General features: G+C 34.8%; 1 protein-coding gene and 1 pseudogene across 1 annotated transcript; both read right to left on the reverse strand.

Annotated features, from left to right (window-relative positions):
- Window positions 1–6,390: 6,390 nt before the first annotated feature.
- On the reverse strand, window positions 6,391–9,187 carry LOC126891693 (P3 protein-like; annotated as a pseudogene).
- Window positions 9,188–11,748: 2,561 nt separating this feature from the next.
- On the reverse strand, window positions 11,749–17,334 carry LOC114330285 (uncharacterized). The gene is made up of 2 exons (XM_028279609.2): window positions 17,052–17,334; window positions 11,749–12,062 (listed from the first exon to the last, which is right to left on the reverse strand). Exons 1-2 carry the CDS (start codon window positions 17,204–17,206, stop codon window positions 11,819–11,821), a joined length of 399 nt encoding a protein of 132 aa, XP_028135410.1. The 5' UTR covers window positions 17,207–17,334; the 3' UTR covers window positions 11,749–11,818.
- Between the last annotated feature and the right edge of the window lie 5,932 nt (window positions 17,335–23,266).

Consider the following 23,266-nt stretch of genomic DNA (forward strand, 5'->3'; position numbering starts at 1 on the left):
TTATTGACAAAAAAATCAAAGAAAAACGTTTAAAAATCGTCACTTTAAGCACGTGTTAAAAATCGTCCTCTGAACCCATCTGATCTTATCAAATCTTAAAAAAAAGTTCGAGTCAGCCTTTATAAAGGGGTTAATTTCCTGGAATCATTTGATTTTGAATTACCAACATAAACGTAATCGATTGCGGTCGATTCTTTCAATACTATTTACTTCTAGTGGTTTATAGAGGTCATTATGACAATAGTGAAAATAAATGAAGCCGAAAAGAAAAGAAGGAAAGGCGTAGCAAAGAGAAAAACTTATATAAAACCCTAACTGGATTTCTTTAATGGAACTTTGAAGATATTGTTGGAAATGGCCGGACAGTCCGTACTGGCCCAAAGATTTTTTATTAAAATTATTTCTATGCTTATAGGTACGGACGCAAAATTATTGGAATGGATTTAATTGATCAAAAAAGGTTTTATAAAACGATTTTCAGGTACCCTTTTGTTTGATTTCGTAATAAACAAATTAGACTTACTGTTTTTGTTGAGAATAAGCCACAATTTTACTTTAAAAATATTTTTTTTAATTATTACTTTAAAAACATGTCTGGACCTCGGAAGTAAACTACACTATGACATTTTAAGCAACTTTTCAGTAGGGCCGTTTGAATATTTTAAATATCTTATATTTCCCATAATTAGGTATCTTTTGCTCTGAAAGACAATGTGATCATATTTTAATTATAACATATAACTAGTTTGTACAATCCAACTAATGAAACATTAAAATTTGCCCTAATTACTGTTATTAATGGTAATTTACAGTGACATAGTGCAGTTTACCTCTGATAGGTTTGATCTAAACTTATAAAATATTTATTGAATTTAAAGGTATTTAAGCGCAAAAAAATAGCTAGGTACTTCTCATGAAACAAATTTTTATTTTAGTTAAATGTTATTATATTAAAACCTGTGTTAACGGCCACCTGTCAAAATCGGCAACCTGTACTAACGGCCATTTATATAATACGGACGCGGCCAAATAATCTCATTATTTTTAAAACCCATTTTATAAAAAATTTACCAGTTACTATCGGCCAAAATATTTTTGTATGGGTACTTGTTAATAATACCCAGCATTGCGAAATACCCAATACTACTTTATTACTTCGTATTTATCTAAAATGAGAAAAAAAATAACCTGCATAAGGGTTGGTGTCGGCGAACACGAAGAAAGGATGTCGTAAAATAAGAAACCTTTGTCGCTAAGAAACATAATAAAAATATTATAATAGCTGATAAAGTGAAAAGTCTGGTTTAAATTTACAAAAGTTTGCCGAAAAATATAGTGTTGTAAAATTATGAAGCTGTATTATAAAAATATTAAAAGTAAGTTGAAGAATTCTTTAAAACGCTTCACTAAACGCTAACATTTGATAACAATCTGAACAGATTCTGTTTTTTCCGTAGTATACAGTCTCTGGCCAAATTATTAGACGCACTATAAAAGATTTAAAAAAATGGTTATTATGAGGTAATACCATTGTAATACTAAATAGGTTTTATGTATGTACCAGACACAAGGTATATTATTTGGTTGTCCATTTAATTTTATATATTTTATCACAAATAGAACATTATTATTAATAAACCAATATGTATTTATTGACTCTTGAAAGAAAACAGAAATAACAACAATGTTGGCAATTTGTTGCTGACATATTGTGGCTCAACAAAATAATAATATTTAATAATACTTGTTGTTATTTCTGTTTCTTTTATATATTTTTTTTTTAATTTAGCATAATTTTAAGTTATGCATAACTTTTGAAACTATGGATATGTATAATTAGAATAATACCATTCGAAATAGGAACAACAATTTTTAAGAGAAGGTACCTACACAATATTTGTTGCTTGTTTATTACAATGTATTAATAACCATGATTTTTATAAAAAGAACTAGGTAACTATAGAAAAAGAATAGATGAAAACAAAGAGATTTATTTCTGTTCAGAAGAATAGTTACATATGACCCGTTTGCCGCTAGGTGCTCAGTGCACTAAGTCAACATAGTGTTGTTTGCGATCAACACTCAGTTAGTAACTGTGAGGTAAAAACACCCAAGTTTACATAGCGCTTTTTACCTCTCAAATTATTTGAACATAGTGTTCTATTTTTTTGGTAATTTTGTTTTCGTGGTTATTAGTACCAAGTGTAGTATACCTCTAGAAAGCTCTTGGAGAGCTGAGTGAGTTAAAAGAATAAAAACAAAACAACGCCATGTCGACATAGTGTAGTTTACCTCCGAGGTCCAGATGTATACTCGACGTTTCAATTTCCACTTCGAAAATCGTTCTCAATTTGAAAACAATTTCAAATAATTTGAAAGTAAAATAACTGTGGCTTATTCCCACCAAAAATAGAAAATTGCATTGAGATTCCACAAGAAAATAGCTTCAAAAAAATAAACTAATTGTTAATAATTGTGTTTGTAGTAACACAACTTACTGATAAACCTTTGTGAAGTATGTTCGGTTGGTTTTGAATATTTTTTATCTTTTCTTTTCTTTTCTTTTCTTTTCTTTTTTTTTTTTTTCATGGAAGCCGTATATTGTAAAACGATCACACTGCACCCAGCTTATTATACGTCTTCCAATCACTCATGATATCCGTTCCAGGATTTTGGAACTCTGTATCAGATTATAAAGGTCTAGAAAATGGGTATCTACCTTACTATGGGTATCTACCTTACTATGTTACTAGTAAATCCATTTAAAGATTTTACTTCACTGTGGCAAATATGCTAGGAAATGGCTAGATGATTTCTACACAGATACCTTAAATTCAGGATAAATCTTTCATTCACTTAAAAAGGGTTCCACTATGGCCATATTCAAACCAGAAAAAAATTATTAGCCTTAAAACCGCTTTTCGATTGCAATCTGCCGATTGCACTGCTGAGCTCTGCCTATCAACTGCTGGAACGCTTAATCTACAAAACACACACAGTTCGCACCTAGCCGTATTTGCACAGATCCAACCTTTTCCCTAACAACACATATTGAAGCAGGCTTTCAAATAACGCTAAAAGGCCTGTTGCTTTCATTGACCTGTCAGCTGCATACGAAACGATACGAAATCTGGAGAAAAATACTAATCTGCAACCTACTCCGTGCCGTTCCGTGTCAAAAAATAACTAAATTCATTGATAGTATGCTCACTGGCAGATTGTTTCAAGTCAAAATGGGCAATTTTAATAGTGTCCAAATGAAGCTTAGCAATGGACTGCCGCAGAGATCTACTTTGGCACCCTTACTGTTTAATACATCGAGAACTTGTCTTGGATAACTTCGCAGAAATTTGACTAAGCTCTGACGACTGGCCCATTGTAGCAATACATAATAACACGTGTGTTACAGAAACAATACTAACGGATGCCCTTGCCATTATGGAAGAACACTTCCGCAAATGGAGGCTACGTACTAATGCAACGAAAACCTTAATGTGCTGTTTTCATCTAAAGAATGCCCAAACCTTCACAAAACTCTGTCTACTAGACTACTGTCCCATAACTATCTTGGAGTTACTCTTAACAGAATTTTCAGTTTTAAAAAACACTTACAAGAAACAACAGCAAAACTAAAAACACAAAATAATATAATCCAAAAGCTATGTGGCACCACATGGGATTCCTCAAGCTCCATTCTCAGATGATCTGCTCTCGGACTTGTATACTCGGCAGCTGAATATGCTTCCTCGGTATGGCTTAATACCAAACACACGAAGATTGTTGACACTCAATTAAACCAGACAATGCGAATGATCTCAGGGACACACCCCACCGCCGAAACTACGAAGAAGTTTTTCTCCTCTTAGAGAATATAAAAAAACTATCAACTACCCATCCATCATTCCCAATGGTAAAATGAATTGATTGCGCTCCAGATATCCTATATTTTAAAAGCCACGTTCTCACATCAGGAACACTTCAGCCACACCAACGCCTGGAGAAGACAATGAGAGAGCGACTCACCATAAGAAGTACACCAAATGGCCTGTATAGATCAGACACCGCCAGGCTTGGAACTTGGAACTGTCTTGCAATACATGGACAACGATGAACAGAACAGGAGCAAGAAGCTAGAAGTGCTGACAGCCTTCATAGATGGGTGAAAGTCCGTACTCTTGAGTGTGTTCCCTGAAGTTTTTGATGAGTTCCTGAATGCGACCAAAAATGTTTTAATGTTGGTTGTAATACTTCATTTAATGTTTTCTATTGTTTTATGGTGTGTTTTTATTGTACGCCATACGCCGAATAAAAAAATTCTCACTAAAAACTATTTAATGTCCGATCCTGGACTGAACTAATACCGGAAAGATATTATTTGCAGGTGTTCTCGTTCTTTTGCTTTCTCTGTTGAGAGAATAGCTTCGGTCTACTGTCATTTTGGAGCTTTGTTGCAACATAAATAGAATAGATGTTGCCGAAGGATTAACGCACAGAAAAAGACTATCAGTTCCTAAGTTCCTTCCAGAACTTATAAATTAGGAAAAATAAGAGAATAATATATACTTCCTAATAATATAATTATCTTTTCACTTTATGTAAACAGTTTTTTTAATAATCATATACATAGTGTGACACCGAAAATTTTCATTAAACATTAAAATGCTTTCAAATGTTTTGCAAACGAAATAGTATATTAAGTATGGAGAACGGTAAGGGTTTTATACCGATCGAAGACAATTGTTTGGAGGAGGAGCGGAGCGACGACTCCTGAACGACGACTGTCTGAAATCGGTTACCCTTAACGTTCGACATGCTTATAACATTTTTTGCACGATTGATACCATTATAAATTATAAAATTAAACATTTTCGTCATATTGACTAGTTTCATTCATTTTATCAAGATAGATACTTTGATTGTTAGGTAGTAACTAGGGTGCATAACAACAATGGAGAATTGAGTTTTTATTTAGTTGTCAATAATTTTAAGTACAATTTTGATTATTATAAATTAAAATATGAGCGAAAGTGAATTTGAAGAAATTGAACGGGCTTGGGAAGAAGGGTGTTCCGCAATTATTCCCGAAAAATCCAAAATCCGTTATCAAAATACCTACCAAAGTTTTAAAAAATGGTGCGAAGGCAAGAATTTAAGAATCGAAGAAAAGACTCTATTGGCATATTTCGTTCAAAGACATATGCAGTTGAAAGCTCCTGGAAGCCTCTGGGCAGATTAAATCCACCGTGTTTCTTTATGATGGCATTGATATTTCCAAGTTTTCAACTTTGATCGCGTATTTGAAGAGAAAAAATGTTGGCTATAGGCCTAAGAAAGCGAGCATTTTTACACGGGAGCAATTTGAAAAATTTCTGATGGAAGCACCGGATGAAGAATTTCTAGTTCACAAGGTAATATAAGCTAGTTTAGGTAAAAGAAATGCTCTAATGACGATTTTTTCATAATTTGTAGGTCGCAATGATATTGGGAATATCTGGTGCCTGTAGAAGAGGAGAATTATATAATATTACTATGAATGACATCCAACAAACCGATGGTTTAATGATTGTAAAAGTACCCAATACAAAAACGAACATCCAGCGTACATTTACAGTTGTTAATAAACCAGACGATAAAATTCCATATTTAGAAATTCTGCAAAAGTATATAAAACTTCGTCCATTACAAGTAAAATCAAATCATTTGTTCTTAAGATACGCCAAAGGAAAATGTTGTGCTCAAGTAATAGGGAAAGGGACAATCGGGAGCTGGCCTTCTCAAATTGCCAAATTCTTAAATTTGCCTAATCCCGAGAACTATACTGGCCATTCGTTCAGGAGGACATCAGCAACGCTTTTGGCTAATAAAGGTGTTGATGTCCTCGGATTAAAGCGTTATGGAGGTTGGCGTTCATCGACAGTGGCAAAAAGCTATGTAGAAGAGTCTCTTCAAAATAAAATAGATTTTGCCGAAAAAATATTGTGCAATATTAGTAATACTACTAATGTATGCGATTCTGCAAGAGTTTCTGTTAGAAGTGAAACCACAGCCCAAACAAGTGGGATTTCATTAAATAATTTAACAAATTGTACCATAAGTTTCAATATTAATAAATATTTCGTTAGTTTTCTTTATTCTTTCAAAAAATAAATTAAAATTAAGAGATTTTTTAACTCGACGGTAAGTGAATTACTTACCGTCGAGTTGGAGTACTTACCGTCGAGTTGGATTACTTACCGTCGAGTTGCTAGTAAATGTCAGCTACTGACGTAAAATCTGTCACGGTAAACAGTCAAAAATGATCAATCGTGCAAAAACGCTTATAAAGCATATGTTATCAAACTTATTGAATACATACATTTTTCGGTGTTGTTGGATATGTTTTCAGTCAAGTTATTGTATACTTCTATTGTATTCTTGTGATAGCATTGAATGCCAGTGATGAAACTGGGCTTTAATGATATGATTTAATGATTTAATTTTATATGATTTAATGAGTTTCTTAATGATAAACAAGAGAAATAAAAGGAACGGTGTTTAAACTGCCATTGAAACTGGAAACACTGTTGGAAGATATGCTTCAAGTTAAGTGAAAGCAAAATTGAGTAAGAGTGTATCTACATCAGTATTTTGATTAGCAACTTCAACAGCAACCGTTAGAGAGTCTAGGACATTTTGTACTGCTGATGGCCTATCCAAGGTCTACCCATGCCTGCCACAAGAAAAGTTTAAATATGTATGCATTTGTCACAATTGCAAAATGTATAACAAATAATATCAAAAAAGCTGAAAATCCTTTCATAAGTTTTACTAAAAAGTAGGAACCCTTTTTCACATATCTTTGTGTTTAGTAACCAAATTCCAAAGGTACCACTAATGCTACAACAAAAGTCAGTATCTCTACATAAGGTCCTTTTAGCTTTGCGTTCTGCAAAATTACCCTGCCTAGGTGAAAATCTCTAATGGCATAAAAGCGAAAGCTGCTATGGTACTAATTGCTTCTCTTCTTCTTCTTCTTCTTCTTCTTCTTCTTCTTCTTCTTCTTCTTAGCCTTTTATTGCCCACGTTTGGACATAGGCCTCTCCCAACTCCTTCCATCGGTCTGTATCCTGAGCAACATATTTCCAATTTGTTTCGGTTACTCTTTTAATATCATCAACCCATCTTATCTGTGGTCTTCTTCTCGGTCGTTTACTTTCGCAAGGCCTCCAGTATTGTATTGTTGCATTCCAACGTTGGTCTTTTTGTCTAGCAGTGTGGCCTGAGAAGCTCAATTTAAGTATGGCAACTTTTGTTGTTATGTCCTTGACTTTTTGTTTTTGATCTTACCTAGTCCCTCTTTTTACCTGACAGTCGTATACCTAACATTACTCTTTTCCTTGATCTTTCTGTTGTGGTGAGTTTATTCGCATTTGCCTTGTTAGGGTCCAGGTTTGACATCCATATTTCATGATAGGAAGGATGCATTGGTTGAACACTTTGCTCCTCAAGTATTGGAGTATTTTGCGGTTCTTAAGTATCCAACTAAGTTTTCCAAATCCTGCCCTTGCTAGTCTTGCTCTCCTAGTAATTTCCGCACTTTGGCTCTCTTTGTCAAGTTTCAGGATTTGACGTAGGTAGTGTTGGAAAATTCTCGAGAATGAAAAATCAGAGAATATTCTCGAGGATATTCTCGATATGGAGAATTTTCTGAGAATGAACCCTATGACGCACTTAGGGATATTGTTGAAGATGAAATAGGGTATTAAAAATCATAAAATTATATACAATATTATGAGACTAGACAACAGTGTTCTTTATATATAAACAAAATACAAAAACAACAGAGAACACAAAATTTATTTGATAAAAAATAGTTTCTTTTTAAACAAATAATGCAAGTAATGGATGTGGTGATTTAATCAGAAAAACATGAGGCCTCAGGTTCAGAATCTATTTCTATCATTATCTCATCCTGGTCATCTACATTCTGCATTTCAATGTACTGATGAGAAGTTGTGGAATTTTATTTTTCACGAGTCGTCAGCTCAGTTATGGATTGGTCTACGTCTAAAGAGGTATTTATACGGGCTAGTTTTTGAAACAATTTGTTGCCGAAAATATATATTTGGTATGTTTCTGGCAACATTACAGCCATATAATGAAAATATCGCCGTTTGGCTGAGCCATATGGCCGAAATGTTACTGGTATTTGAACACTATTGCAGTGCCTGATGCGTTGCCGATAAAGTCGAACTGGTGTGGAAAATTTTGCATGTTGCTCTGTATTTCCTCTTTATTTCCTATACTCTGTTGAAATTTAATTTGGTTTTGTCAAAACATACAAATAAAAGATGAATATGTGGTCAAATGAAATCACAATAAGGTTTATTAATGCAGTACATTTACGTCCAGAGTTGTGGAACTTGGCATACTTCTGGAACTATGAGACAAATGGAAGAGTAGTGCACCCTGAATAAATACATTAAACTAAAACTGTTAGTATAATATAAATAACAATTGCTAATCTTGTTGAGATTGTTGATCACGTTTGATCTTTCTTCTCTATTCTTGGCCCTATCATATTTATTATTAGTTCGAAATCACTTTTTGACATTCTTGAAAAATTCTTAAACAAATAATTGTCTAGCATTATTTCCATAGTTAAATTACTCATTGTTTTGCGTTTACTTAGAAAAGCCGTATCCATATTTTCCGTTTTTAATTTTTCTTTTTTATATATCGTCTTAGCACGATTAAGGACGAAGCATAGAATATTCTCTTGAGAATATTCTCTTCTTACATCACTAGACGTAGGTAGATATATTCCTGGACTTTTTCTATCTCACTGCCATTTATGTCTGGGGTCATCTGTGTTTGTCATTATTTTTGTTTTTCTCATATTAATTTTTAGGCCAACGTATTGGAAGCTACCTGCGAGTTTCACCATCATAATTTGCAGTTCCTCGAATGAGCTCGCAATAATCACAATGTCGTCAGCGAATCTGAGGTGGTTTAGCTTGTTTCCATTAACGTTAATGCCATAGGTTGACCAAATTGTAGTTTTGAAGACGTCTTCTATGGACAGGTTGCTGGTACTAAGAGAAGTCATTTTAATTGACACACTTATGTTTTCTTCAAGAAGTAAGGTCCAAGCATTTGATACAGCTCCAGCTGGTGATACAGTCATGAAACAGACACCTAACTGCATTTCGAGGTTATTTGGTATGCTCCTAAGATGTAACTCAGTAGAGGATTTACGAAAAAATTACCGGATAGTGCTATTGCTGGTCCAACGCATAATGCTACCGAAGTTATACTTATTTATAATGAGACAAGTATGAGAATACAACATTTCGGTATATTTATGTTTGGTGTGCTTTAAAAAGGTATCTAATAGGGTCAAATTAAAGAATTTACGTATTGTACAATAGGTACATCTAGGAATAATCAACGCAATCGAAAATATTCACCAGAACAACGCAATAAAAGTAAAAGTTGAAGAAGCACTAACTGACCCAATTAAAGCTGCCAATGTGATAGGAAAAGGGGATTCCTTGTGTCCTCCATTGTTCAACCTGACCATGGAGGAAATAATAAAAAAATAAGATCTAAAAAAGATTAAAATAACTTCAATGGAGAAACATAACTTAAAATAATCTGCTATGCAGACGACGGATCCTGCAGCAATTTATTATAACCACCAAAAAATACAAAAGCCGTGGTAATCACACAGCGCATCTACTAAGATGTAAACTAGAGGTGGAGAGTCACATACAAAAGACACATCAGAGATGAAAACCATTAGAAAAATCAATGGTAAGACACTATGGTAGAGAGCTAGAAGTACATATATAAGAAAAAGAAAATAATCGTTTTCGTTTTGATTCAATTCGAGTCTCTTGCCATCCTCTGACACAGTGTTTCTTCTGGGTCTCTACCCTTTATCGAAGAGGCTATTGCAAGTAGATTGAATTGAATCAACTCGAGACGAAGAAGAACTGCATCTATTAAAATATCTGCAGTATATTGTGGTTAGACTGTCCTCTAACGGGGAATGACAAAATAAAAATAAATTTCTTTTACTTATTTTGTCATTCCCCGTTAGAGGACAGTCTAACCACAATATACTGCAGATATTTTAATAGATGCAGTTCTTCTTCGTCTCGAGTTGATTCAATTCAGTCTACTTGCAATAGCCTCTTCGATAAAGGGTAGAGACCCAGAAACACTGTGTCAGAGGATGGCAAGAGACTCGAATTGAATCAAAATGAAGACGATTATTTTCTTTTTCTTTTTCATGCTTTACTCGGTTTAGAGTACAAAATGACCAAGTGTTCTTAAGGTATTCTGAGACGCATTGTTGGAGAAGCTCCTCCTAGCGGCGCCGCTTGATACTATCGTATCTCGGTTAACAGAATCCTGACTCTTGGTCGAAATTTATTTTACTTATTTTGTCATTCCCCGTTAGAGGACAGTCTAACCACAATATACTGCAGATATTTTAAAAGATGCAGTTCTTCTTCGTCTCGAGTTGATTCAATTCAGTCTACTTGCAATAGCCTCTTCGATAAAGGGTAGAGACCCAGAAGAAACACTGTGTCAGAGGATGGCAAGAGACTCGAATTGAATCAAAACGAAAACGATTATTTTCTTTTTCTTTTTCATGCTTTACTCGGTTTAGAGTACAAAATGACCAAGTGTTCTTAAGGTATTCTGAGACGCATTGTTGGAGAAGCTCCTCCTAGCGGCGCCGCTTGATACTATCGTATCTCGGTTAACAGAATCCTGACTCTTGGTCGAAATTTATTTTACTTACATATATAAGACGGAGATGCAAAGTGAAGAACATCGTGGCCTGAGTAAGAAGCAGAGGAGTAGAATGGAATGAACGCATAAGCCGAATGACAACAAAATAGAATAGTAAAGACAACAAAAGACGGTTCCCCTACAGGAAGACGATCGTGGGAAAACCCATTTTTAATTTTCATTATTTTGAATTAAAGCCAATTTATTCTTCTTCTTCTTTCTCGAAATTCCTTATGCCCCTCAGGGGCGTCGGAGGTTTTATTCATCTTCTATCCATCTCTTCCATTTCTTGCGGTCCTTTGCTAACTCTTTCATTTGTTGATGTGTTTTTCCCTTTTCCTGTCCAATTTCTATAATCTGATCGATCCATCTCTTCCTTGGCCTCCCTTTCCTTCTTTTACCATATCTTTTCGATTCCATCACCTGCTTTGGTAGTCTTCCCTGGTCCATTCTGTTAATGTGTCCATACCATTTTAATTTTCTTTTTATTTATAACCCATATTTATTCCAAGCCAATTTATTTATAACCCATAAACAAGAAGAAATTGAATAATATGGTTAATTATTGGTTTTTTAGGTTTCGATATCCCAAAAATATACATAAAATATACTTTATCGTTGCACCGAAAACTCAATTTTTTATTTTATCCAAGTCCAAAATGGAAAATCCGCAAATGAAATTTCGGATGTGGGGATTATCTTTAAGTCAGGAGGTTATTTTTATCTATGGTTAGAGGTGAAAAATATTATAAAAAAGTCATTTCGCTAATTTCAAAACGCTAAGAAATAAGGTCCTAAGTGATACTTAAACTTAAACTCCAATGGGTGCAATACCAGTTCATCTGGATTGAACATGGACAGTAACTTTCGATGTTATAACCAAAGCGGCTAAATTATTATTATATTTTCGTAAGATATTGCAGATAACTAGGGCAGCAAATATGTAATAAAACTTAAAAAAAATAATGTGGTACTATTATATTTTAAAAACGTAAAAATAAATAAAAATAATATATAAAAACTATTTGCCCTCCTAGATAGATAGATACTCGCTTGAGCTGGAATCATTGTCGAAAGAATCTGAATTTGAGGAGATAAACGATCCACTTGTATTTCTTTCTAATTTAAACTTTTCTATTAGTTCTTGAAAATATATTCGATTGTTTAGCAAGTAGTCGACAAAAAAAGCTTCGATATCAAATTGTGGACGTTTCTTCAATACTGCTCGAATCAGATTGTTTACAATAAATTTGATTTCAGGGTGGTTCTTCAAATATCTATGAACAAAAAGTGTATTCTTGTTATTATTGGGTATAAACTGTTAAAAATATATAAGAGTAATAAAAATATTACCAAATTGAGAAAAACAACATAAAATAATCTGCTATGCAGACGATGCAATACTAATCTATCAAAGTGAAGGTGCCAGAAAATTTAACATGTTAATTTTTCCATAAAAGACAAAATGCATGGTTATAACTTCTCTGTTTATAACAGCAAATCCAGTAAGGTGTAAATTAGAGCTGGAGGGTCAGATAATAGAAAAAGTGATGGAGTTTAAATATCTAGGCATCACACTATCTAGCTACGGATGGTTCGAAACAGAAGTGGAAGATCAAGTGAATAGAGCAAGCAGAGCCGCAGGTTGCCTGAATTACACAATATGGAGAAATAAAAATATCGGAAAAGAAATGAAATGCAGAATTTACAAAACAGTCATCAGACCAATAGTGACATACGCGGCAGAAACACGACCCGACACAGAGAGGACAAAAAGATTGCTCGAAACAGCGTAGATGAAAACCCTTCAAAAAATCGATGGTAAGACTCTATGGGACAGAGCTAGAAGTACAGATATACGACGGAGATGCAAGGTGGACAACATTAATAACTGGGTAAGAATCAGAAGAATAGAATGGAATGACCACGTAAGCTGAATGACAACAAATAGCAAGTACAGCAAGAGACCATTCCCCAATAGGAAGACGATCAGTGGGAAGACCACGAAAACGATGGAACGACAACTTACTAGAGGCACATTGAAAAGAACAGACAGAGTCATGTCTATACAAAAAGCAGAAGAAGAAGAATAAAAATATTAAAATTTTTGAGGATTCGGAGAAGACATCCTGTAGGAAACTTAATACCAGTATAGAAAATGAAAATAAATCGTATCCAAGCCAAAATTTTTTTAATTTTTGAAAAATGATCCCCAATAATACGTCTGATTCCCCAATGATTCGACTGAAGATACGTCGAATAATTTTCAACACTAAAGTAATATTCCTTACGAACCCCTTTACCAATTATCTCTGACATTATTAAAGAGCTTCAAAAGTTGAAATTTTTTGGACCAGAATGGAAACAGCACCATTCCTTACTAAGAGAATTACCTATTTAATACTAAAGGACTAAAAATAACACCCAATATCCAGCCAATTATTGTCCAATTGCGTGTCTTTTCACTTTGTACAAATTGGTCACATTCTATAATACCTAGCATATCTACCAACTGAGCTTTACACAATATCATAGAGCCACAACAGAAAAGATATACTAAGGGTTCCATGTGCTGCAACGAACAACTTATAATCAACTCAGTCATCTCTTAAAAGCCATACATCAAAAAAGCACCTTTCTACTTATTTCATTTTTCCGAGATCCGGAGCAAAAACTGAGCTGATAGATGAGACTCCTCCTGGAAGTAAACATTTTTACCAATCGTCAGGATGGATGCAAAATGAGATTCTCTCCAAATGGTGTAACAATTTTATTAAATTTTTCAGTGCCTCCATAGAATATCCTGCCCACTTACTGCTGGACGGATATGCCACTCACACCAAAAATTTAGAGGTTATACAGAGAGCTAGAGGTATCGATGTTATAATGCTTTCCACCGCGTACTACACACCGCTTACAACCTCTAGGCGTCAGTTTCGTGTCACCAGTAAGCATATATTACTCATTAGAAGTTCAGAAATGAATGTTGCAACATCTAGGTCCACCACTTATAATACGCCAAATCGGCAAGTTCTTTGGAAGCACATAATATGAGAGCAGCTAGCATTCAAACAGCAGTGAATGGGTTCAGAAAAACAGGCATTCAACCTTTCAATTCCGAAATCTTTGAAGACTGGGTGTTTGAGCAGGTGGTAACCACAGAGATGCCGGTGAACAATATTGCAGTTGATACTTTCGAAGAAAATAATAAGCTCTCTTCACCACGTACACCACTACGTACACCACATTACTAACACCACAAAACCGAGCTGTTGTTGAAAAAAAAGCAAGACATGCTCCGAAAATATTGGCGATTTCTCTTGAATACTGCAATTCTCTTGAATATTGAAACTCTGCATAATATCCTTCCCTCGGTTTCCTGCAGTAAATTCTATAAAAACGCGACCCGCTCTTGTTCGTACATTAACACTAATTTTCAAGAAACACCTAAACAAATAGTCTTTGGAAAAATACTGGAAAATTGGAAGGAAAAAAGTAATTCTGACCCAAAAGAAGAGGCAAAATGGCTGTGCTACTTTCAACACCTTACAAAGAAAGAACTCGAAACATATATAGAGAAAAAGCCCATTAAAAGCCCAAACTAAACTTAAAAAAAAACCCAAAAAGTAGGAAATACCAAATGAAAAATTAAAAGTAATAAGTATGTCACTAACCAAAAAAGAGAAAAGACAATGACGCAAGTCGCATTTATTGCACAGAGTTATACTCTTAATAATAGGCTGAAGACGGTTGGGTATGTGCCAGGATTGTCATTTCAATACTTCCCCATTTTACCTAACCAGGTGAGAAATTCAGGATATATTATATTTTATCAAAAATATTACATTTTCTATGATATCATTAATCTATTGAAGAATAGCGAAAGAAGCTTATGCTTATAATAAAAGAACAGAAAACACAATATTTTGGTCGTCGTAAGAAATCAAAAGCATGAACTGCTACAACTTATAATCGAAGGCAAAATCAATAGCAAAAGGTGACCAGGAAGAAGACGCAGCTGTTGGCTTAAAATATAATATAACCTCCATAGAACTATTCAGTGCGGCTGCAAATAAGATTAAATGGGCAAATGTAATATGCAACGTCCTTAAGGATAAGGTACAGTAAGAAGATTGAAGAATAACAACTATAAGTAGACATACAAATATTGATTTTTTTGACATCCATTTTATTTCAATCCAAATATTTTATACAAAATAATAAACAATACATATGAGTGTTAAGAAAGTGACACAGTCAGTATTCACCCAGTGGTGAATACCTAAAAGAGTACAATAATAATTGAATTAATTGGAATAGTACAATAGTAATAAGTTGGAATGATTAGTTAGTGTTGAGGTCAAGAGTGTCTGTTCTTTTTAGTCTTCTGTTCTGTAGGTCAGGAGATTGATGACCAATATGTTTGGGTGAACCTGTAGTCTATTTGGTACTTAGAGCACAGAGAAATAATTTCTTCTTTGACGGTTTGGAGTTGGAGATCCCTATGTATATTATCGTTGGAAATGTACCAAGGAGCTTGACACAGTTGCCTTAGAACGTTTGATGAAAAGCGCTGTATCTTGAGTAAATTTGTTTCACTGGCAGTTCCCCAGATTTGGATACCATACGTCCAGATGGGTTTCAGTACACATTTGTAGATCAGTAGTTAATTGTCTAGACTTGGGCGTGATTTTTGATTCATGAACCAGTACATCTTTATATATACGAGTCCCAGTTGCAGTCGTTTGTTCCAAATATGCTTTTGCCATGTTAGGCGGCTGTCTAGGTAAATCCCCAAGTATTTGACGTCACTTCTTATTGCCAGCGGTGTGTTGTTAAAGAAAAGACAATTAAGAAAAAAATGGCAGACCACCCGTGCTCCAGAAGACAAACCAAATACAACAGAGCAACCCGTCAATTAAAAAAGGTCCTACAGAAACACAAAGAACAAGAAATAAACTATTTTCTAGAGAATCTGTCTAGCTCTGAAGAAAAGAACTATTCGTTATGGAAATTGTCTAAAAAATTCAAAACACAATCACAAACTAAAGCACCGATAAGAAAAAATGATGGCACCTGGTCTCGAAGTGACGAAGAGAGGGCTAACACCTTCGCTGAACATCTTCAGTCAGTTTTCCAATCGCAAGAGAGAGGTTCCAGAGAACGAAGAGAAATTTATTACAGATATAGCAGATGAACCCAACCAGATATGTGTTCCAACCAGAAAAGTTAAAATTACCGAAATTAAAGAAGTAATCAAAAACCTGAATACAAGGACTAATACTCAACAGGATAACAGGACTAATACTCAAAGAACTACCTGAAGAAACAATAAAGCTACTAATGTACATATACAATGCTGTCCTAAGATTGTGCTACTTCCCCTCCCAATGGAAGGTAGCACAAATCATTCTAATTCATAAACCCAACAAAGACACAACCCAACCTTCAGCCTATCGTCCTATTAGCCTTCTGCCTTTACCCTCCAAAGTGTTTAAAAGGCTTCTCCTGAATAGAATAGACACTGTCATTACAGAAAAAAACCTAATACCTCATTACCAATTCGGATTTCGACAACAACATGGCACAATCGAACAGGTTCATAGGGTTGTTAGAACCGCAAGAGATACACTCGTGAACAAGAAATATTGTACAGCAGCCTTCCTGGATGTCTCCCAAGCCTTCGTCTAGGTATGGCATAAAGGTCTAATATCAAAACTTAAAAGACAACTGCCTCATCCAATCTGCATACTCCTACAATCATACCTCACTTGCAGATCGTATCAGATAAAACTAGGAGAAGCCCTCACTACTCTACATCTCATCCACTCTGTCGTACCCCAAGGAAGTGTCCTTGAACCCACACTGTACCTCCTTTTCACAGCAGATATACCAACTTCAGATCGTACAACAATTGCAACATATGCTGATGACACTGTCCTAATGGCCTGCCACGAAAATCCGATCCTAGCTTCTCAGATACTCTAAAGTCACTTAAATAGACTTGAAATATGGTTTAAACTGTGGAGAGTCAAAGTTAATAGTTCCAAGTCAACACAAATTACGGTTACACTAAGGAAGGGGATCAATCCAGCTGTAACCTAACCTTTAAAAATAATGATGTCGATGGAAGAGTTACTGGTGAAAACGAAAGATACAAGTAGCATAGTTAATGGGCTTCGAGTCAAAGAACTTTAGCTATCCCGTTTTGGGCAACTCTCCCCTATATCAGAAATTCAAAGCTTGAATAAAAGATATTAACTTACATATGATCTTCTTTTATCCGATCGAGTTTAAAATTGTTAAGCTCAATTTGCTGGTCATCAGTAATTTCTGAGAGCTTGTAATCTTTTAATCCACTAGGGACATCACACGGATGGAAATCGAGTGGATCTGGTTGATAAAGACTCTCGTAGGCCATCTGATCTATTTTTAATATTGTAGATATCGATATTTATGAACTTTAGCTTAAAAAAAAACTAAAAGTGTTTTGGTACAAAAAAGTAAAAAGTATAATCATGACATTGACAATAATATATGTCACTTAATAAAAAATACAATCTAAGATTTCTTTGTCAACCAGGCGCCTGAGTTTATCATTTACTCATACAGGATATGATTTAAGATAAGAAAATTAAGCCAAAGAATTTTGGCTCGAGAGTTCATGTAAATAAATAGAAAACGGCAGTTTCAACCGTCACAAGAAACTTTAATACATATATCTCTGGAATTAGAACACTGAAAAATGTTCAGATACTTAAAAAGACAGATGGAAAAATTTGTGATGACGAACAACAGTGCAAAAAATTGTAGAGATAAATCACTGACCTTTTTGACGATGCTTCTCAAGGAATTGCTACACATGCACATACTACCAGTATTCAAGGTGGTATTCAAGGAAACATTATCTACTGAATCACTGTCTTTAAGAAAATTTACAACGAAAGGAAAATACCAGATGATTGGTAGGAGTCACTATTTATAACATTACGAAAAAGATCAGGCCCACCAAATGCAAGAGACTAATCAGTTTGATGAGCCACACACAGAACCTATTTTACTTCAAATCAGGCCCGAGGCACTACATAATTTTCGGGCCCTAAATATAATTTAATAATAATATTAATTAAGTTAATTAGTTAATATTGATATCAAATTTTTAATTGTTCTAAGACCTTCTTCTTCTTCTTAACGTGCCCTATCAAGTCCTCTTTACGTTGGCGATTAACATGGCGAAACTGTCTCTGTCTCGACCTATTCTAAATAGTTGTTATAAATTGTTGTCTAAATAGTTCTTTATTCCTGTCCACTCCCGGATATTCTTCAAACAAGAGGCCTGTTTTCTATCAATTCCTCTGCGTCCTTCGATTTTACCCATCATAATAAGTTGAAGAATATTATACCGGTCTCCCCTTACTACGTGTCCAAAATAGGCCATCTTTCTATATTTGATTTTATCAAGCAGCTCGCGGGCAGCATTTGCTCTCTTAAGGACTGACACACTTGTCAGAGTAGCCGTCCATGGGATTTTCAGTGTACGTCTGTGCAGCCACATTTCAAAGGCCTCCAAACGATTAATGGTCGATATTTTTAATGTTCATGCTTCGACACCATACAAGAGGACTGACCAAATTTAACATTTAATCATGCGCTTGCGAAGTTTAAGTTGCAAGTTATCATTACAGAAGAATGACCTCATTTTTTAAAATGTCGTGCGGGCTATCTCGATTCTACATTTTATCTCTTTATCTGGATCTAGTTGTTCAGTAATATGGCAACCAAGATATTTAAAACTGGGTACTCTTTGAATTATATGACCATCAACATATAACTGTGAATCTTGATGGGCCAAACGGCTAAATACCATGTATTTTGTTTTTGAACAGTTTATGTTTAGGCCAAACTCTCTTCCCACTGTGTCAATGGCATTAAAAGGTGTTGTAATATATTCATATCATCACTTAAAATAACTGTATCGTCTGCATATCTGATTGTATTTATCAGAATTCTATTAACTTTCACACCCCATTCCAAAATATGGAGCGCTTCCTTGAATATTCTATCTGAGTATAAATTGAATAACAGTGGGGACAGTATACAACCCTGTCTGACACCTTTTTGTATTTTGCATATTTCTTTTGATTTTATTTTTACGCAAGCTGTCGCTGTTTGACGCCAGTATAATTTTTCTATGATTCGTACATCTTGACTATCAACTCCTTAATCCTTTAATATTTTAATTAATTTGTGATGTTGTACTCGATCAAAGGCCTTCTCATAGTCAATAAATACAGCAAATACATCTTTCCTTTGATCTCGGCATTTCTGCAATAATACATTTGGTGCAAAGAGTGCGACCCGGGTTCCCAGTCCATTTCTGAAGCCAAATTGTGTTTCATCCTGGTCTTCTTCACATTTATCTCTGATTCTACTGTGGATGATACGTAGAAAGATTTTCAAAGTGTGACTCATGTGGTTCTAAGACCACAGTTGACAAATTTGAAAATTTATCTTGTTTTATTGCAATAAAAATTTTTTGATGACCTTTCCGGGCCCCATTAAAATGGGGGCCCGAGGCATGTGCCTCACTTTCCTAGTGGTAAAATAGGCCCTGGCCACACACTAAGATACTTCGACGAATTATACAAAACCGAGTATTCCTTCTATGCGAAAGTAGGAGTAATAAGCAATTTGGATTTAAATATCGTCGAGGACCTAGAGAGGAACCATTTTGTATGCGAACTTACAAAAAAGTTGTAAGTTCCGAAACAACATTTATGTTTGTTTCATCGACTTCGAGAAGGCATTCTAGCAAGTATTACACACTTTTCGATTGTCTGTTGGCAGCAGGACTTGACCGCTACAATATAAGATAGCTAAACTAATTATGTTAACATCAAGTAACCTCTATCCAAATTGGAAATGGTCTTACTGAAAAACTACCCATCAAACGTGGAGTACGACAGGGTTCAGTAAAATAAGTTATCAGAGAGGCTCTAAAATTAACGTTTCAATGACAAAGTAGATGGCAGTTGGAAAGATTATTATAGATCAAGATCTGTTGTCTCTTAATGAAGAGGAGATGTGTAAACCATTTTTATACCTTGGCAGTTAATTAAATTTTAAATTGTGGCTTTGACGAAGAGACAATAACCAGGATTCAAATATCACGTAAGGCTTTTATGGCCTGGAAACCAGCTTTGGGTAATAGAAACCTGTCGATGCATATTCAGTCAAGTCCTCAAATGCTATATGGGTCTATTCTATTATATAGTTGTGAGACATGGACTTTAAAAACTACAATGCTAAACTTTAGAAGCATTCGAATTGTAGTGCTATTGACGGATCCTAAAAATATTGTGGGTTTCGCACACTTCCAATGAAGGTGTTCATAAAATCAAGAATTCAGCATGTTTGTTCATAAACATCATAAAAAAGAGAAAAACAGAACATTTCGGCCATATAATTAGAGGAACTTAATATCATTTACTTTACCATATAATCAAGGAAAAGTGGAGGGAAAGAGATGGCTTTTTTCTAATGTATTTGGTTTGAATACTGTTTGTAATCTTCCAAATGTTGTCCATGCTAAGGAACATCTTCTATTTAAATCAGCCTTTAGATTAAGCTGTGACAGTTCAATTGTTTGTCAAAAATTTAGTACTCAGTATTTCCTCTTCTAGGTTTAGTGATATACTGGACCTATCTAGGCATGCTTCGCAGAAGGTCTTAGAAGGTTTTTTGAGGAAGTCGATTCAATTCCTTCTGTGCAACAATTCTTATTGCTGCAATAATTGTATTTGGAGCTGGATTTCTTGCTACTATACGACGTTTTAGGATGTCCCATACACGTTCTATGGAAGTTGCATAAGGACTCATTGTTGCATAAGAACTGTTATTGCGGCACGTGCACGAGCATGATCATGTATTAGCACAAAGTTTTGATATCCACTGAAGCCAGTATAAAGAAAAACATGCTCTTCGAAGAGGTTGCGTCAGCATTCATTCGAATATTCAACTCAATCAGCTCTATACCACTTTCCTAACTATGCGACTCCATAGCATAATGGAACTGCCAATGGTTACATTCTGTAACTTACCCATTGATGTTCGTTTTAGTTAACATGGGTTCTTGCCAAGTGTAACCGTTTGGTTTTGTGACGTGGGGAAAGCTGTAGAACTATGAATAGTAACTTATTTTTGAGATTGGGAGATTGGTCATCTGTACATATTTTTCATCCCTGACCAGGTCACCGTTTGTATTCTCCAATGTCATTGTATCGCTTTATTATAAAATTGGATTGGTGAATTGATGGATACCCAGCCTCTTAGTAACCCTCATTGGCTAAAGTAACAATTTTAACACACGCATGACACACGCTAACTCGCCTAAATATGGCATATCAGCAAGAAAACTTCAGAATAAAAAAAAATAAAACTCTCCAACTATGTTTCTGTGCTTGTGGGATCGGTACTCACCTGAGGGACCGCAGGCATTGGGATATAATAAGCGTCTATTTGTAAAGACAATGAAGTCGACTTTACTAAGTAACAAGACATTTACTCAACACGCACACTATGTACACATTACATTATAATCTAATGCAAAATTAACTGTACCATGCCAATGGCCTTAGTTGTCAAGACATTTAAGCTAAAAAAATCTCTCTGACATTTCAGTACCAAAAATCAAAACGAAAATCATTAAAGTCGCCAAAGACACTTTGCATACTATGTCATATTTGTTAGTATTATGTGGCATTATTCCTTCTTCGGCTATAAAACTGTTAGCTGGGGAGGTAGCGTCAAGTTTGACCGGAGCATTTTAGCATGGCTGTTTTTTTTTATATAGTTAGTTGTTCCAAGCTTATTAACACTTCCAGCCAGCTGTCAGCTGGCCCAAAACCGGGGCTTTTAGGCAAGAAAAGATGAAACATAGTAGATGGAAAAACCCTGAAACTTATATGTCAAATATTTATCTCCGTGACTTACATCCATGTAAGTCCACTGCCTAATGCAAGTCGGGTTCGATTCTCGGCGTCGGAAATCCTTTTTGTTTTAAAAATTGACATTTTGATTTGAAAAATAATTGTTTTTATAATATTTTTTTAATATTGTGTCGTATAAATAATAAAAACGTGGTATTATAAAGGCAATTGTTTTTCAAATCAAAATGTCAATTTTAAAAAATAAAAAAATTTCCGACGCCGGGAATCGAACCTGACTCGCCTGGGTGAAAGCCAGGAGTCAGGTATTCTAACCACTAGGCCAGTGTTTCCCAACGTGGAGCCCACGCCCCACAGGGGGGCAATTTGATTGTTGAGGGGGGCAATTCGAAAATGGACTCGACACGAGTTTAACCCTTTCGCTACGGGTCATTTAAATTCAACGCTAGGTTTCGGCACCAAATTTAACAAAGACAGCAAATTATTGCAAGTATTAAATAATTACGGTAAATAAATAATTGTTAGATATTTCGGCGTCATGTTTTTCGGCGTCAAGTCAAACTTAAAATTTTGAAAAGAGATTAGCATTAAAGTCTCTGTTTACTGCTCATACTTTAACTAATAGTTGTGTTCTTGAGGCTAATTCTTAAATTTCTTTATTACTTGCTTAAACAGGAAAAATTCATACTATAGGGGAGAATTTAATAACATTATCAATATTAGCATTTCTTAATGGTTCTTGAAAAATATATGTGACATGTGACAAATATGTAAAAGCTTTGCAACTCAGTAACACAGATATGCAAGATACTGAAAAACAACTTGTTGAAAAGCTGAAATTAAGAAATTTGTAAGTGAAAATGGATGAATCAACTTTGAGACACAGTGAGGCAGTATTGATAACTTACGGTAAGATAAAAAGTAGATTGTTGAAAAATTGTTGTTCTGTAAATGACTTGAAAACACCACTACCTAATGATATTCCATTAAAAAATATAAAATCTTATGATGCAGATGGTGCTCCTAATATAATGGGCAAGAACAATGGCTGCTCAAAATTGATGAAAGACGCGAATCCAGAAATGATTATTGTGCATTGTGTTATCCATAGGGAAAACTGGGTAGCTAAAAACATCTCGTTCTAAATGAAGTACTGCATTCAGTAATAAAGTGTGTTAATGCTATTAAAACTAATACCAAATGTGAGCGTCTCTTCAAGCTATTATGTGAAGAACAAAATAAGACCCCATGAGATTTTTACTTCATATTGAAGTAAGGTAGCTACCTAACATGCTTGAAAAGATTTCTGGAGTTGTTTGATACCCTATGAAAAAACTTGAACAGTTTCATTGACTCCAAAATGCGAAGTAACTGATATTGCTTTACTAACAGAAATATTTTCTGATTTAAACAAATTTATTTTGGACATGGATGATGCAGCCAATGTTAGAGAATTTGTCTGATATATCAAATGTGCAGTATCAAAAACTCGCAGAATTGCAAAATAATGACACAGGTAAAAATTTATTTAATCA

The sequence above is a fragment of the Diabrotica virgifera genome, chromosome 1 (assembly GCF_917563875.1).
Source record: "Diabrotica virgifera virgifera chromosome 1, PGI_DIABVI_V3a".
NCBI classification, from domain to species: domain Eukaryota; kingdom Metazoa; phylum Arthropoda; class Insecta; order Coleoptera; family Chrysomelidae; genus Diabrotica; species Diabrotica virgifera.

Bases quoted from the DNA above. Each gene is read 5' to 3' on its own strand.
- LOC114330285 (XM_028279609.2), bottom strand. From the start codon at position 17,206: ATGGCCTACGAGAGTCTTTATCAACCAGATCCACTCGATTTCCATCCG. The intron at 12,063-17,051 runs GTAAGTTAATAT...TTTTGTTCATAG, and splicing joins CGGATAAAAGAAGATCATAT to ATATTTGAAGAACCACCCTG.